Source organism: Nymphalis io, chromosome Z (assembly GCF_905147045.1).
Source record: "Nymphalis io chromosome Z, ilAglIoxx1.1, whole genome shotgun sequence".
NCBI lineage: Eukaryota > Metazoa > Arthropoda > Insecta > Lepidoptera > Nymphalidae > Nymphalis > Nymphalis io.
The window spans coordinates 2,858,299-2,873,332 of NC_065918.1; the positions used below are offsets into that span (position 1 = coordinate 2,858,299).

The following is a 15,034-nucleotide window of genomic DNA, read 5'->3' on the forward strand; positions in this document are numbered from 1 at the left end:
TGCAATGAACACCTCATTTACAATTTTATTACTCATTATATTAATTTATAAATAGTTTCATGTGAGGGGAGAACGGTGTTAGGTACTCTATCTACTTTTCTATATCCCTGACAACGTGTATGCAAAATTTTGTGATTATTGGATTAGTAGTTAAGAGGTGAAAGCGTAACAAATAAACAAACTCATTTTCGCATTTATAATATTAGTAAGGATAGTAATCAAATGCAGCAAACCTGTCATTATAGACCCATAAAGCGGGTTGTTACGCCGCACCCGGTTATTCTTTTACATAAAATAGTTCCCTGAATCGTTTAGAGACAGAGGTAATATTATGATAGCCACCATAGTATATATAATTTGCAGATCTGTGACATGTAGGTTTTGTATATTTTTAAAATATATAAAACTTCTTTGATTAAAAATATCTTGGTTGTAATCGAAGAAAAAATATGCAATATTTCTTTGTAATGTTTCTAAATCAAAAAAGTTGAAATTCTTTTACTTTTATTATATCTAACGTTGAAATTTATCTTAACTACTTATATATACCTACGGGATGTATCTAAAGGTATAAAGTGCAGGGTCGTTCCCACATGTTGCGATATTGGGCGGCTGTGTTACGATCACGCACGACTTGAGCAGAATGCACTCAACTGGAACCGAGTACCGTTGACAAATAAATTTTTTATTGATGTTACTTAGTCATGTGTATTTCTTACGCGTAGACTTACAATGTTATGTTTTATAAATGCCAAAAAATAAGAACATTTTATCATTATTGTATAATAACGTACATTGTAAAATACGTACGTACGTAAATACGTACATAATGGTAACAATAAATTACAAAAGACTGATTTTTTTTATAAAACGTTTTGCTGACCCTCCTGCTAGTGAAATGGCCGGCTCACACGAGCGTGGCATCCCAGTGATTTATACTCAATCGATTATGTAGAAGTCAAAACGTTTGCGCTCGCCTCTCGCCTCGCTGGAAGAGCTTGAGGCATTGTCTGTTATGCCTCATCAATTTTACGACTCGCAATTATTAATCGTCGATCAACACAATGGTCCACATCAAAATTTTAAGTATATATATATATATATATATATAATTTTAAGTATATATAAGTATATATATATATATATATATATATATATATATATATATATATATACTTATAATACATTTTTCCTACTAAGTCAAAATATTTTATTTTTTTAATAGTGTAGAAGGTTGGGTGTTTTGAATGTCTTAATTTTAATTGGTCATCTGATTTTTGGAAGTCATAAATAACGTATGCTGAAGTTAATGAAATGAATAAATCATTAAATGTTAGTTTTTTAAAAAGTACCTAATTCTGATATTCAGAAATATAAAAAAATGGACATTCAATTATAAAAATGCATACATTTAATTGGCTCATAGTTCAAATAGTTTACAGTATAATTTACAGACCCTTTTGATATAAGCGGTATGCCCGGTTTCTGAAGTTCCCAGTTAAATTGTCACTGGCTGTTATCTACTTCAGTAAAGTTGTGAAATGCAAATAATCGGGTAACTGTCACAGCGTTTCTGAATGGTCGACTAGCCATTTAATGACCATGATACTGGCAGCAAGTTCCTTAAGCGCCACTCTCTCGTTTCGCCGAGAATCAAAGTCTTAAATTGATTTTGTAATTTGAATTCGAATCTAAATTAAGCTAATATTCGTTTTGTTCCTTAAAAGTTTTCAAATTCACTCTAGTTTACTGAAAAAATAAATAAATGAAACTAAAGTCAATTAAAGAGTACAACTAAAATAAGTCATCACGATGGATTCCGGCGGATTACTATTCATTAAAATCGATCCATCATATTTTTAATATTATAAATACGTCTGATCTATTCAGTAGTGTAAAATGAGTTTGTTTAGTACGGTCACACAAAATCGAGACCGAGAGCAATATTTAAGTCGATTTTATCTGAGATTTACTGTAAGTATGAATAGCGATAATATGATTTAATATTATTCCACTAACCTTTTTCGTAAGAAATACATTGAATACTCGACCCGATCGTAAAAGTTAAAAAACGAGAAGAATACCTTCTTGCGTATATACCTACACAAAATACAATAAATAAAGTAATAAATATTATAATTAATGACGTTTTGACGTTTAATTTTACAGTTCTGCATTGATTATCCTGTTTGTTTGCTACATTGTAGCTTCAATGATAAATTTGTAGGTATTTGATTTTGGTCACAGGTGAATTAAGGGCGTGTGAATGTTCCGTTATTACGTAGGGCCGACACGTGCCGTGATTGTCTCACGAATACTGCGCGTGCCCACGATATTATAATGTAACGTAATTATATACTTTGATTTAAAGGTGTAACGTTGGCTTGGGTAATTTATTTTAATTTGTAATGTTGTTTTAATTTTATTAGGGTTATTTTTAATCGATTACAATTTATTGTTATGTTTTCATGTGATAAATATTTTGATATTCTTGTTTTTATATGATGCTATATATTTTATTGATAACGTTACGCAATATGACATCATTTTTTAAACATAATTTAACGATATTATGTTTTAAAATGGTGAATTAAATTTCACCAAGTGAAGTGGTGCTGGTTTTGTATTTAAGATTAGCCTATAAAGACAAAACAATATGATTTCGGATCTTAAATTATTATTTATCACATATCGTTTTTATAAATAAAAAAACTTTAATGCGTTTAAACAAAATGACAGTATATTCAGTATGATTACAGGTTCAGATATCCAAAATCTGTATAACATGATCAAAAGTCAATTGAAATAACCGTTAATAATATGACCCTACGGCAAGCGCTGCTGGCCCATTAACATTTTGACTTTCCAACAAAAGGGTCGATCGTAGACAGATAATATACGTAATATACACAATTTCGTGACCTCAGCGTTCCCACGTGAAATAAAGTGGCTTTTATCAACGCCATCTAGTAGCACTTGCGTGTAACGTCACATTTTATATTCTACCTACCTGCATAGGACAGCAAATTAACCCGCGTTAAATTTTCATTATATATGCTCATTTTAAGCACGTGATAAGTACACCCCCCCTTCATCTTCTTCATCAGTTTATTTGATGCTTCCTACCAATACCTCTGGCAGTTGCTAAATTAGCGCGGTCTTACGTACAAACTTACCTTCATAATATAAAATATAGATTACGACACTGTAAATCATTTGTACTGATTTATATTCATAGAGATCATGAATTACATGTGTTAGCTTCGATAGCTGCTTTTGTGGTGGTAAAAATAACGAAGACTTTGGAAATTGAATACTTGTATTAATGATAAATAATTATAAGATGAAGAACTGATGTGTGTCGCGCACGCGAGTCGAGACGACAAGTGAAGTTAAGTTGGTAGGCGCGTCCCCGCACCCATGGCTTTATTATATTATGTTATATTTTATAAGGACTTATTATTTATAAACTCTATGTGGAAAAATAAAATCATAATTTTAACCAAACAACTATGTAAGCTATTATATATACGTCGTAAAAACAACGTTTTTACGATTATATTTAATATCATTATATTTAAAAAAAATATATAAAACCAGGAAATAAATTAAAAAAAATAAAACATAAGTTAAAAATACTCTTGTTTTATAATGCCAAGTCGTAGCTGCAATAGCTCTTATTAGAATAAATGCACTTCTTACTAAGTGTATCCTTGACCTAATATTATCACATTATACTGCGTGACGTAATCTTCACGTTAATATATAAATCGTGTACGTTGATAAGCTTAAATGACATTTATTATAAATATAGAATAGAATTTTCTTTTAAATACCTGAATTAGCTAGACGACTGCTTGTAGGGCCAAACATTTGGTAAGGATCTGAAAAAACACAATTATAATTAATAAAACATAATATAAAATAAAAAAATATATTGTTAAATTAATCAATTTGTTTATTATCTACCTATCCTTATTAGTTGTATTAGCAAATACCGTTGTTTTTGAACGCAGAGGCAATTTAAATAATTTTCTTCAAAAACATTTGATAACGCAGGATATAAAATATCTTTGTTTTAAGCGCATTCGTAATTACTTACATTTTGATATAAGCTTTACTTTAAATATAAATCGTTTTCAATAACCAAAACTAAACCTAAGGTCACATGTATAAATTCATGTTAATTATTACACTAAGATAATCCTAGTATAATTTGTTTTTACGACGTAAAAATTCTTTATAAAGTGATGTCATACAAATCGATACCGTGATAAATCGATCATTCCCATTTAGAAAACAATTTTAAGATAAATAAAAACACGTAATTTTACATTAAAGTTATTTAATGTGAATATATATATTTATTGAGGTCAGTATCGTACTTATTAAATAACATTTCGTAGTGATACCTATATAATAGACTAGAAGAAAGCTTGACAATCCAATCTTTTATAATATAGAGTTTATCAGTTAATGAAGGTATTTTACTCGCCTAGGCTATAAAGATAGCTGTAGTCATGGCAACGGGTCAACAACAATACCGAAAAAAAAACAGACAGATACAGTACATAGATTGCATTTAAAATAGGCTTAATGAAACCTACGTGCAGCCCTCAGAATTAGCATAGATAATGTTGGCTACCGATTGTAAGGTCGACTGATAATGCATTATCCGCATTTCCACTTTTATATATGTTGTATTAAGGATCAAAATAGTTAAACGTAAAAAATATTTCAATTTTTTGAAATTATTTTCCCTCGATTTAAATAACCTTTTTAAGACTTGATAAAAACATTTTAAAAACAAGGTTTTATTTAATTCTCGCATTAAAACGAATAAAATATAATTCAATTACCTATTTACAAGCTTTTACAGGTCACGGAGAGATAGCGGAATATCTGTACTAATTCAAGCTGAATCCCTTCAGGTCCAAGGCAACGAAGTAAGTAAGTAAGTAAGTAAGGCAACGAAGAAGAATCCAACAACCTCACAGTACATATAAATATAGGAATAAGGCATAACACATCGTTACGAGACGGTCATCCTCGTCAAGTGTGAGACAAGAAAACTACAATATCGCGTCACACGAAAAACTTTGTATTTTTTACCGACACCAGCAAATACGGTTTGGTAACTGATGAAGAGGTGACGCATGGCAACTACCAAATATGTTATGGATTACAGCCTAAAAATGTCGATACCGATAGAGATGACCTGATAGTGGGAAATCTAGCTGAAAACCATCAATACCGGCTTAGGAGGTCTGAACGAAAATTGAAACCGAATGATATTAGAAAAAAGAAGATAAACAAAAGCTAAAAGATTGGCACTTACATCACATCTATCGACTTTTATTGTAATAATTTCTTGTTGCTTTAATAATCTTTGTTGCTTCAATTTGATTGAAATTTGTTCTGTCGGTTCAAATCGCAGTGATATTTGACATTTGATTTTGTACACCCGTGCTAACAGCGTTATATTATTTATTTATATAACGTGTACTTGATTTTACAAAAACTTGCAATGTGTTTATTTATTATGTTTTTTTTTTTATTGAATAGGAAGGTGGACATGGGTGGATATGGGCCACCTGATGGTAAGTGGTCACCAAACGCCCTTAGACATTGGCATTGTAAGAAATGTCAACCATCGCTTATAGCCAATGCGCCACCAACCTTGGGAACTAAGATTTTATGTCCCTTGTAAGAAATGTCAACCATCGCTTATAGCCAATGCGCCACCAACCTTGGGAACTAAGATTTTATGTCCCTTGTGTAATTACACTGCCTGTAATTACACTGGCTCACTCACCCTTCAAACCGGAACACAACAATATCAAGTATTGCTGTTTTGCGGTAGAATATCTGATGAGTGGGTGGTACCTACCCAGACGAGCTTGCACAAAGCCCTACCACCAGTCCTAGATGTCCTAGAGATGCATTTTAATATGGCTGTTTCGAAGATATTACTCCTAAAATTGTATGTGAATATGAATGTCGTATTATAATTATAAGTATAAGTTTGGATTGCGATACTTGCTATAGTAAAACATTACACATTACACATCGAAACACGGACAACAGGTTTGCGATTCGAAAAAAAAACGCGTAAGTATTTTCATTAATTCGATATTGTAAGGGTCCCGTGGAACCATTGGATGTGGATAGCGCAAGACTGGCCATCGTGGAAATCCTTTGTCCAGCAGTAGACATTCAAAAAATCAAAACCAAAATCTATTTTCTCTTAGACATTGACGCTGTAAGAAATAATCACCATCCTATACATTGTCAATATGCCACCAACATTGGGAACTAAGAAGGTATGACCCTCCTCGTACCTGTAACTACAGGTACTAGTAATAGTGAATTCGATTTATTACGCGACAGATAAAATTAAACGTTGCTTTTTAAAATCACCATTTTCGTTTGATAACGTCATTTCTAGTAAGTGTTCTCTATCAAACAGCGTAAGAATTGTGGACGTTTTCATTGTGTGTATACACGTTCCACTGTTTTATTTCATCAAAGGAATGTCTAACATGTTTCTGTTTGTATGCTTTTGTGTTATGACAATGCCTGATTGATGTACAATCGGAACTTTGGTATGGAGAGGAAGATACATGATAATATTTTGCGAATTTATCTTATACATATTTAGAACGTAACAATTGTACCTACGAAAATATTTTAAACAACATATTTCTAGCAAGTTTTATTAATGTTATGAGCTGCTTATAACAATAAAAATCATGTTCCCGCTCGTTCCTATTCATGGTACCCACTTGGTATAACTCGTCACGGCTATGCAAATTATTGCAATGATTCTCAAGTACTAGTCTGAATTCTGGTCAAATCGTACAAACAATTGCAAGCCAAATCTACCATAGTTACGTATACATAATAATCAAATTAGCCTGTACCTTAATTTAAGCGTTGCTTGCGATAGTTGCACATTGAATTTGAAACAAAAGCGTCCCCTAACTACTGTTCGCGGCTTTGTTAATATTATAATAAAGTAATTGTTAATGACACTCGTGTTACTGTTGGGCTATAAAGCAGGGAACTATGACGAATCGACCCCATGACTAATAGATTCGAATATGCCATAAATGACCCTATGATTCGAGTTGCCAGCGAAGCGATGAAAGTTTAACTGATATTAAGAATAATTACTTAATAAAAAGTTGTTTTGAAGATTTTATGATAATTACATCAAAATTATAAAAAAAATCCATGTAAATATCATAGTCTTGTTGTTCTTATTATAATTTTCATACTTATGTAACATATAATTTACGAATACAACTTAAGAATGGAAGTAATCAAGGTTACGTCTATGAAGTAAATAATAATTTTATTTTATGTAATAATATTTATTTATTCTAAAATTATTAACTTAAAATAAATATTAATTACAAATTGAAATATTAAATAAAAATAAATAAATATTAATAAAACATAAATTTTATTGCCAATACAAATTTACCGGTCCATAGAAATATAAATCCCAGTTCATACCTCCTATCATATTCTCAGGGATATACCATTCGTAATAGAAATATTTGAAGCGTTTCTGGCTGTGACAGTACGTTATGCGGGGTACACATATTTGGAAGGGAAAAGCAGTACTTCGGAATAAGTCTATCTCGTATGCAGTTGCCCTTAATATTATGCACGTTGGTATTCTTGGTATATTTAACCATCCCTGCAAAGAGTATCAACAGAAAAAATACAGATTACAAGCTATGTGCATTGTTTTTTTTTTAAATCTAAAGTTTGTGAGCGAGCCAGTATAATTACAGGCACAAGGGACATAAAATCTTAGTGGCCAAGGTTGGTGGCGCATCGGCTATGTAAGCGATGGTTGAAATTTCTTACAACGTCAATGTCTAAGGGCGTTTGGTGACCACTTACCATTAGGTGGCCCATATGCTCGTCCGCCTTCCTATTCTATAAAAAAAAATCAAATGGATTTAATTATTCCAAACATTGTTGGAATTTGATCTGAAAAAACATTTATGAAAATGTATTCTTCGCATATTTTTTTAAAAATTTAATTAAAGCTCCTCATTAGATACCGAACAAAAAAAGGTGAAAATCGGTTTTCTACTCACTCTTATTATTATCTTCCCTAACACATCCATGTGATCTTTATGTATGTGTGCGTAGAATTTTATATCGGTTCGTTTACAATCGCCAAAGGTATATTCACTATGTACAGATTCTAAAACAGGTAAGTAAAAATCTGGTGAAAATCAATTGCATATGTTTATAACTGACGCAGTAAATTAAAGTCCATGCATTAAGGAAAGGCCAATAAGTCAGCGACGCGAACTGCCTTCTCTTTTGCTTCTAGAGACACAGACCGGTCCTCGGATAGCAGTTTTACAGAAGTAGAAGCGCTAATAATCTTTTCATACCGGGATTTGCACAGACAGTGATGACTGATGATTATTGACGTAGCGCAGTAAATTTCAATTAGCACAAATCTACCGGTATTCACTTTTATACCGGTGCTGCAGGCGAGGTTCGGGTAAAACTGGTTCATCAATTATTCTACTGTCAAATACCAACACATTGTTATTTCGGTTATATTAAAGCCATTAGGTGCAAGAATTAGCTTAACCTTTAAATAGCTCTCTGCCATAAGAGTGTCTTTGAGAAAATCAGTGAATGAACAGTTTTAATATTAATATCACCGAACGATGGGACCGATAATCTGAAATTTCGGAAAGAGATCAACGCTTCAAGTCCGTTCCAAGACAAGATCGAAGGGTAAACCCCAGTAATTTTTATACTATGGACTGCTCTTGATAATTTCTTTACAGAAAAACCCGACAAGTCTCTATTATATGAACCCAGGACCTTGAGATCTACAGCTTCTAAAGTTAACCACTGGACTGACGAGGGAGTTAAAAAAGAAAAAAAAAAATAGCAGATATATAGAATAGTAGATAAATATAATAGAAGTATATCAGATTAATAATAGAATACACATATGGAGATTTAAAATTTTATATACAGTACGGTACACTAGCAGCCTGTTAATGTCCCACTATCGGGCTAAGGCCTCCTCTCCCTTTTGAGGAGAAGGTTTGGAGCTTATTCCACCACTCTGCTCCAATGCGAATTGGTAGAATACACATGTGGCAGAATTTCAATGAAATTAGACACTTGCAGGTTTCCTCACGATGTTTTCCTTCAGCGTCAAGCACGAGATGAATTATAAACACGAAAGCCGAGATGGCCTAGTGGTCAGAATGCGTGAATCTTAACCGATGACCGTGGGTTCAAACCCGGGCAAGCACCACTGAATGTTTATGTGCTTAATTTGTGTTTATAAAATTTTATATTCGATGTAAATAATACATACATAGAAGTACCTGGATCTGGTGGTGATCCTGTTAAAGTTAAGTCGGACAGTGATGTGAAATATTTCCAGCAACAATTTTCATTAACTGTAAAATTTAATGACCATTTATATTTTTGACTCACTAATCCCATAAAAATATAAACTATACATTATTTGAAATAAGTAGGTATACCTGTGATGAGCAATATCGTAAGCTGTAATATTACATAGTAACCCATAATTTACTGAGATGTCACTGTATAATTATACGAACATTATCAAGCACTCGTAGCACATGCACTCTCAGAGCTGGCAATGATTTGAATCCGTTATTTATAGTATACATATGTATATTTGTAGTATTTAATTATGATTTGTTACTAAAACATATGATTCATTAAATTCTTAATCGAACAAAAACATTGTGAATCACATCAGTGCCGTGTTTTATGTAGAGAGAGAGAGAGAGAGAGAGAGAGAGAGAGTTATTTAAGAGAAAAATAACGCATGTATAAATTATTTATTTATTTTAATAACGGGTATAAAGTAAAATGATTGTCTTTGATTGATAAATAATCACCAAATATCGTTTAATTTTTTACAAAAAGTAGGTTGTGATATAATATTTATAAGGATGGATTCAGTGGTTCCCGAGATAACGCTTTCATACAAACAAAAAAAGAATATAAAATTTTTGTTGCTGATATCCCTGTTTTTTAATTTCAGTACACGTAGGGAACAATGAGAGAAGTTTAAACATTTGTTTCAAGTCAGGATGTCAACATCAAAATAAACGGAAACAACAAACATTCCGATAATTGTGTCAATTTACAAGCTTAGTTAACGTTATAATTATATTGGAATAGGTCCGGGAGTTAAGTTGGATTTGAATCGTTTGAATTGTCTACATTTGTAAATTAAAAAATGAATAAACTTTTATACCTACATCATACACTTATAATGTTTTGTTTAGGTAAGTTTCAATCGAAATATTTTCCTTATTTATAATTTTGTTAAACGAAAGTGCTTAAAAGAATAATAAAATAATGTTTTGGAATAAATTAAATACTATTTTGTTAAAAGTGATTTATTTCATGTTTCTTTATATTTCAACACATTTAGTACATTAATTATATTATTTTTATTGATACGTGATAAGTATTGATGTTCGCTCGCGATTGTGCTGTATACAGTTTTTTATCTATTCATACTTTTTCATTTCCTCTTATAGAAAAAAACTTTTCCATGTTAACCAGGATATAGCTGTCAGTCTGGTTTCATTAAAATTCAATCATTGGTTTTAGCTTGAATCGTACCTAACCTAACTAAACTGTAACAGAAAATTCTTTTATCACCTGAATCGATATGAATATACATAGTAATAAATTATTAGTTAATGTTGATGTGTGATAATGGAATTGGTTTTTTTTCATGTAATTTTAGTATCGATGTGTGATTCTTGGAAGGCAATACCTGCTAATCAAGCGATGTATGCTCTTCGTTCAAGTCAATTTGGTTTGAGGCAAGACACCAAAGAAGAAATACCAGACGAGGACCTACCGAGAGGTACGCGTTTAAACTATATGGGTTACATATAGATTCACAAAGAATGTTATACATACATATGTATTTTTAAACTACTTCAAAAAAGGAACAGGGTCTAAATTGAATCCGCCTACCCGGTGTGGGGGTGTTATGCTACGCGGAAAACACGTGAGGAGATCACGGCGACGGGGTAGAGTTTGCAGAAGGCGGCCCGCCTGACCGAAGTCCGATCGTCGCTCAAAGTTGACCGGATAGGAATGTTGGGCTTGAGGGTCTCGATCTCAAAAACGGAGGCCCTCATCGGGGCATCCCTCGTGGGGAATCTATCACCGTCCCTCGGACGGTCGAGGTCGAGACGTCGAGCTTTCGAGCTTCGAGCAGCATTTTGTGCAGCGGCCCGAAGCTCATCAACGCCGCTGCCGCCTAAGACCGCCTCCTATGAAACGTAGAAGGGCCAGAAACGCAGTGCCAGCGATTATAAGTTGGTGCCGTGCAGTCCATAGCACTATCGATGCGCCTATCTGATTCATACAGCAGGCTCTTTTGTGGAGGTCACTGAGAGTCATAGCGGTGAGAGTGTTACGCGGATATCGTACGGTATCGTGGACGGTGGCGACACTGCTCATGAGCTGTTTGCAAGAGTGTGTGTATGCTGATTCGTAGGTGGGAGGAGGACCTGAGGTCCCCAGATCATCAGAGATCAGCAGGCCTGGTAACTTGATCCGCCCACACTTGAGTCGCTGGGTTGCGAGAAAACTGTGCCGACACTGACCTTCAGCCTGACCCAGGTACTTACCGGACTTGTGCTTCAGTAAGTACCTGCATGATATAGCCAGGTGTGAGGTAACACCCTCCTGCCACGAGTATGGTGCGCCGTAGGACATGGCACGTCACACTTTGATGGAGTGTGTAGCTTGCGGGCCTCAGTGCCTCTCTCTGGCGGCCTTAGTCGGCGGAGACTTCTCTCTGCCGAGCGTCATAAACGACACGCTTGGTAGCAAGATGTATGAGGGGAGATAGTCTCTTTCTGCAAAGTATCTATTAATTATTTTAATGGTACGTACTGGGGATATGAATCTCGGGATAAGCGATTGCCTCAGTAAACAAGTTTTTTAACATATAAAAATTTTTGTCATTTCCTGGTAGCGCGTAAGGTATTCGCAAGTACTTGTAAAAGTCCATTTAAATATTTTGATTTGATTCGACTTTGTTAAACTTTCATACTGCCGGTAATAGTCTTATAAAACCTTTTTTTGCAGATTCCTTACAACATATTTACAAGTTCGGTTGGTGTAGACCAGACGCAATAGCTAGACAATATTTTCGCAAATCAGTGAACATAACTTTGCCAACGAGGCAATCGACTCAACTGACTTATATTTATGTGAGTCATATCTCTGTAAATCTTATCGTGCTTTTGTTTTTTAACAGCGTTTTCTTATTATTTTAATAGTATAACATTAAATCAAGGGATTAAGTTATATATAAATTAATATGACTAAATTCATTTCTTACATAAAATAATTAAGAGGTGCGTGTCGTTGACAATAAATTATAAAATAAGTTAATACAGATCGAAGTATTTAAAAACAGATAGCCTTCTCCTAAAATCGTTGACGTTTACTACGATTCCGTTCCTTTGTCTTAATTTCAAAATATATGTACCAAAAATGTTATAAGTACATTTTGTTTACATTTTACAGCTACTGGCAAGGCAGCACACGATTAATTACAACCTTCAGTGTATAATAATGAAAGCCTACGTGCCCACGAAGTTCTTGTTCTACAAGAGCAGACTACCGCTATACTATTGCCAAGGAATAGTCTTTGTCTTGATGTTAAACACGATTAATAAATATGAAATACATGAATTTTTCTTATATAAAAATTTAAACATGCCTATTAATTTTAATTTCGAATTCTATCACCCACCTGCAATATAAAATGTCAAAGTCATTGTTAATAAATATTGTTAAAAAACGTTGTATCAGATATTTAATTTGTCCCTATAGTTGTTATGTATAACTGTCATATTAACGGCTGGATGGCCTACACAAGACATCCGGCAGATAAAAGACATTGAAATTAATATTTATTGAAAAAAAATATAATGAAAGAAAAAAGAGTATAATAAATAAAAACATATAGTTTTGTTAATAAAATAAATATACTTTTCTTATAATAATAATAATAATAATATATGGCAATGATGTATAACGCGCCAGGCAAACACAAGGGAGTAGAGGCTAAGAGGGGGCATACCCCCCCCCCCCCCCCCCTCATACGAGATACGAGATACGTCATACGTCATACGAGAACGACATACCGTTTGTCGCTACGGTATACGAGTTGGTCTTACCCTCAAGGTGCGCCAATCAAAAATTTATTCTGTCAAAAATTTAAGTAGCTCGTTAAAATAGAAAACAAAGAATGAACCGCATCTAAGTAAGCCATACATTTTACAATATATATTGGTTTGTAGTAAATAAATCGAAACGATTCAGTAATAACAATAGTCACTTTACGAGCTGGTTAACATGAATTCAAACCGACAAGTTTCGCTTATCGACCGTTCGCATACACTGTCCATACGCATACTATATATCGTACCTTTTAGTGACTGTAGCTTGGATTATTATTGATTGGATGAGAAGTGCATTATCTTTACAATATTATAGTAAAACACTAATTAAATACAAATTTTCTTATATATGTATGTATACGAGAATAATATATAATATTGTAATGTATTGAAAAGGTGCAAAAATACGTATGTTTTTTTACACATTATATTATGCAAATAATTGGTTGGAATTCAAAAATATCCTATCTTCGAATAAACAGCAGCTGCCAGTGTATTGCTAACAATTATGGCTTTGAAAACTTTATATGAATAGAATAACAATAGATACTGCAACTTAAGGTTCAATGTATTTAATAATAAAAGTAATTAAAATATTCATCTCATGATGATTATCCATGATTCAGTGCTTTATGGAGAATATAATTTTGCCTTTCTCTCGCGTAGATTGATAGTATAGGTAGTAGGTGATACTCGTGTGTCAATAACTTTGTTCCTTCGATTGACAGATTTTAGGTATAGTAACAATTATCTGATAGTTGTATAGTGATAATTGTAATGTTGCATTTTTCCTTTACATTTCACCCGTTTTTTATTTTTTAAGATAATATCAACGCAATTGCAAAAATGAAATGTTTTACTACATTTACTTTTTTACTAATTTGTAGCATTGTAGCACAATATTGCTACGAAACATGAGCTAAGCATATAGCGCAATACTCGCCAGCTCTATAACCTTTCTAAGTACTAGCCGCTGCAGGACATAAGAATAGTTTGAGCACTACTGCATTCTGAAAGACGAATGAATCACAACACCCACGTAGGTGACTAAGCAGTAACAAAAGACACGTTCCGAATAAAAAAATGTTGAAAATAACTGTTAAATGGAGGGTAGTTAAACGCCCCTTGTAGGGCGAGGCGCGATCTAATCGAGATGATTATGATAAATGACTACTTGTGTTGGGGCTCGCGGGCGGGTTATTTCCCAACGTTCTAAAGCCAGAATTCGTGTAAGTGTTTGTGTGTGTCCGTATTGTTTTAAGTGTCAACCCACACTCAGAGATACACCATATACTATGTCGTTTATTGTGTTCAGTGCAATTAACACGTAAGTATTTGGTCTGTTTTTTAAAAGAAAAGTAGGAGATTGAAAAATGTAACGCAGCGAATGATAACAAGTGCAAACAGATCTCAGGCGTGAATAAAAAATCTTGTATTATTTGATTGCATTTGTAACACTTAACAACGGTATTCAATATTAAGATATTTCTAATGAGAAACAAACAAAATTCCCTAAATATATTTATTTTTATAAACCATTTATTTATATACATTTCGATAATTGCAAATTGATAATTCAAAGTCAATATAAAGAAATGATCTAAATAATTAAAAAATGTTTTGAAGGTTTTATTTCTTCTGATATATAAATACTTTCAAATCCTTTTTTTTATAATAATATTGATTGACAGAGCAGAGATGGCCTCGCAGTTAGAACACGTGAACCTTAACGCTTCGGTTGCGTAATCATTACATTTTCATGTTTAATTGAA

The 15,034-nt window shown here is 33.1% G+C and overlaps 1 protein-coding gene across 2 annotated transcripts in view; it reads right to left on the reverse strand.

Moving 5' to 3' along the window:
- Window positions 1–15,034, reverse strand: part of LOC126780325 (DNA-binding protein D-ETS-3) — an 80,178-nt gene that overhangs the window by 3,131 nt on the left and 62,013 nt on the right. For both annotated transcript variants that reach the window (XM_050504708.1, XM_050504709.1), the window contains exon 6: window positions 3,837–3,884. In XM_050504708.1, the coding sequence (XP_050360665.1) occupies window positions 3,837–3,884 (48 nt within the window). The remainder of the gene's footprint in view (window positions 1–3,836; window positions 3,885–15,034) is intronic.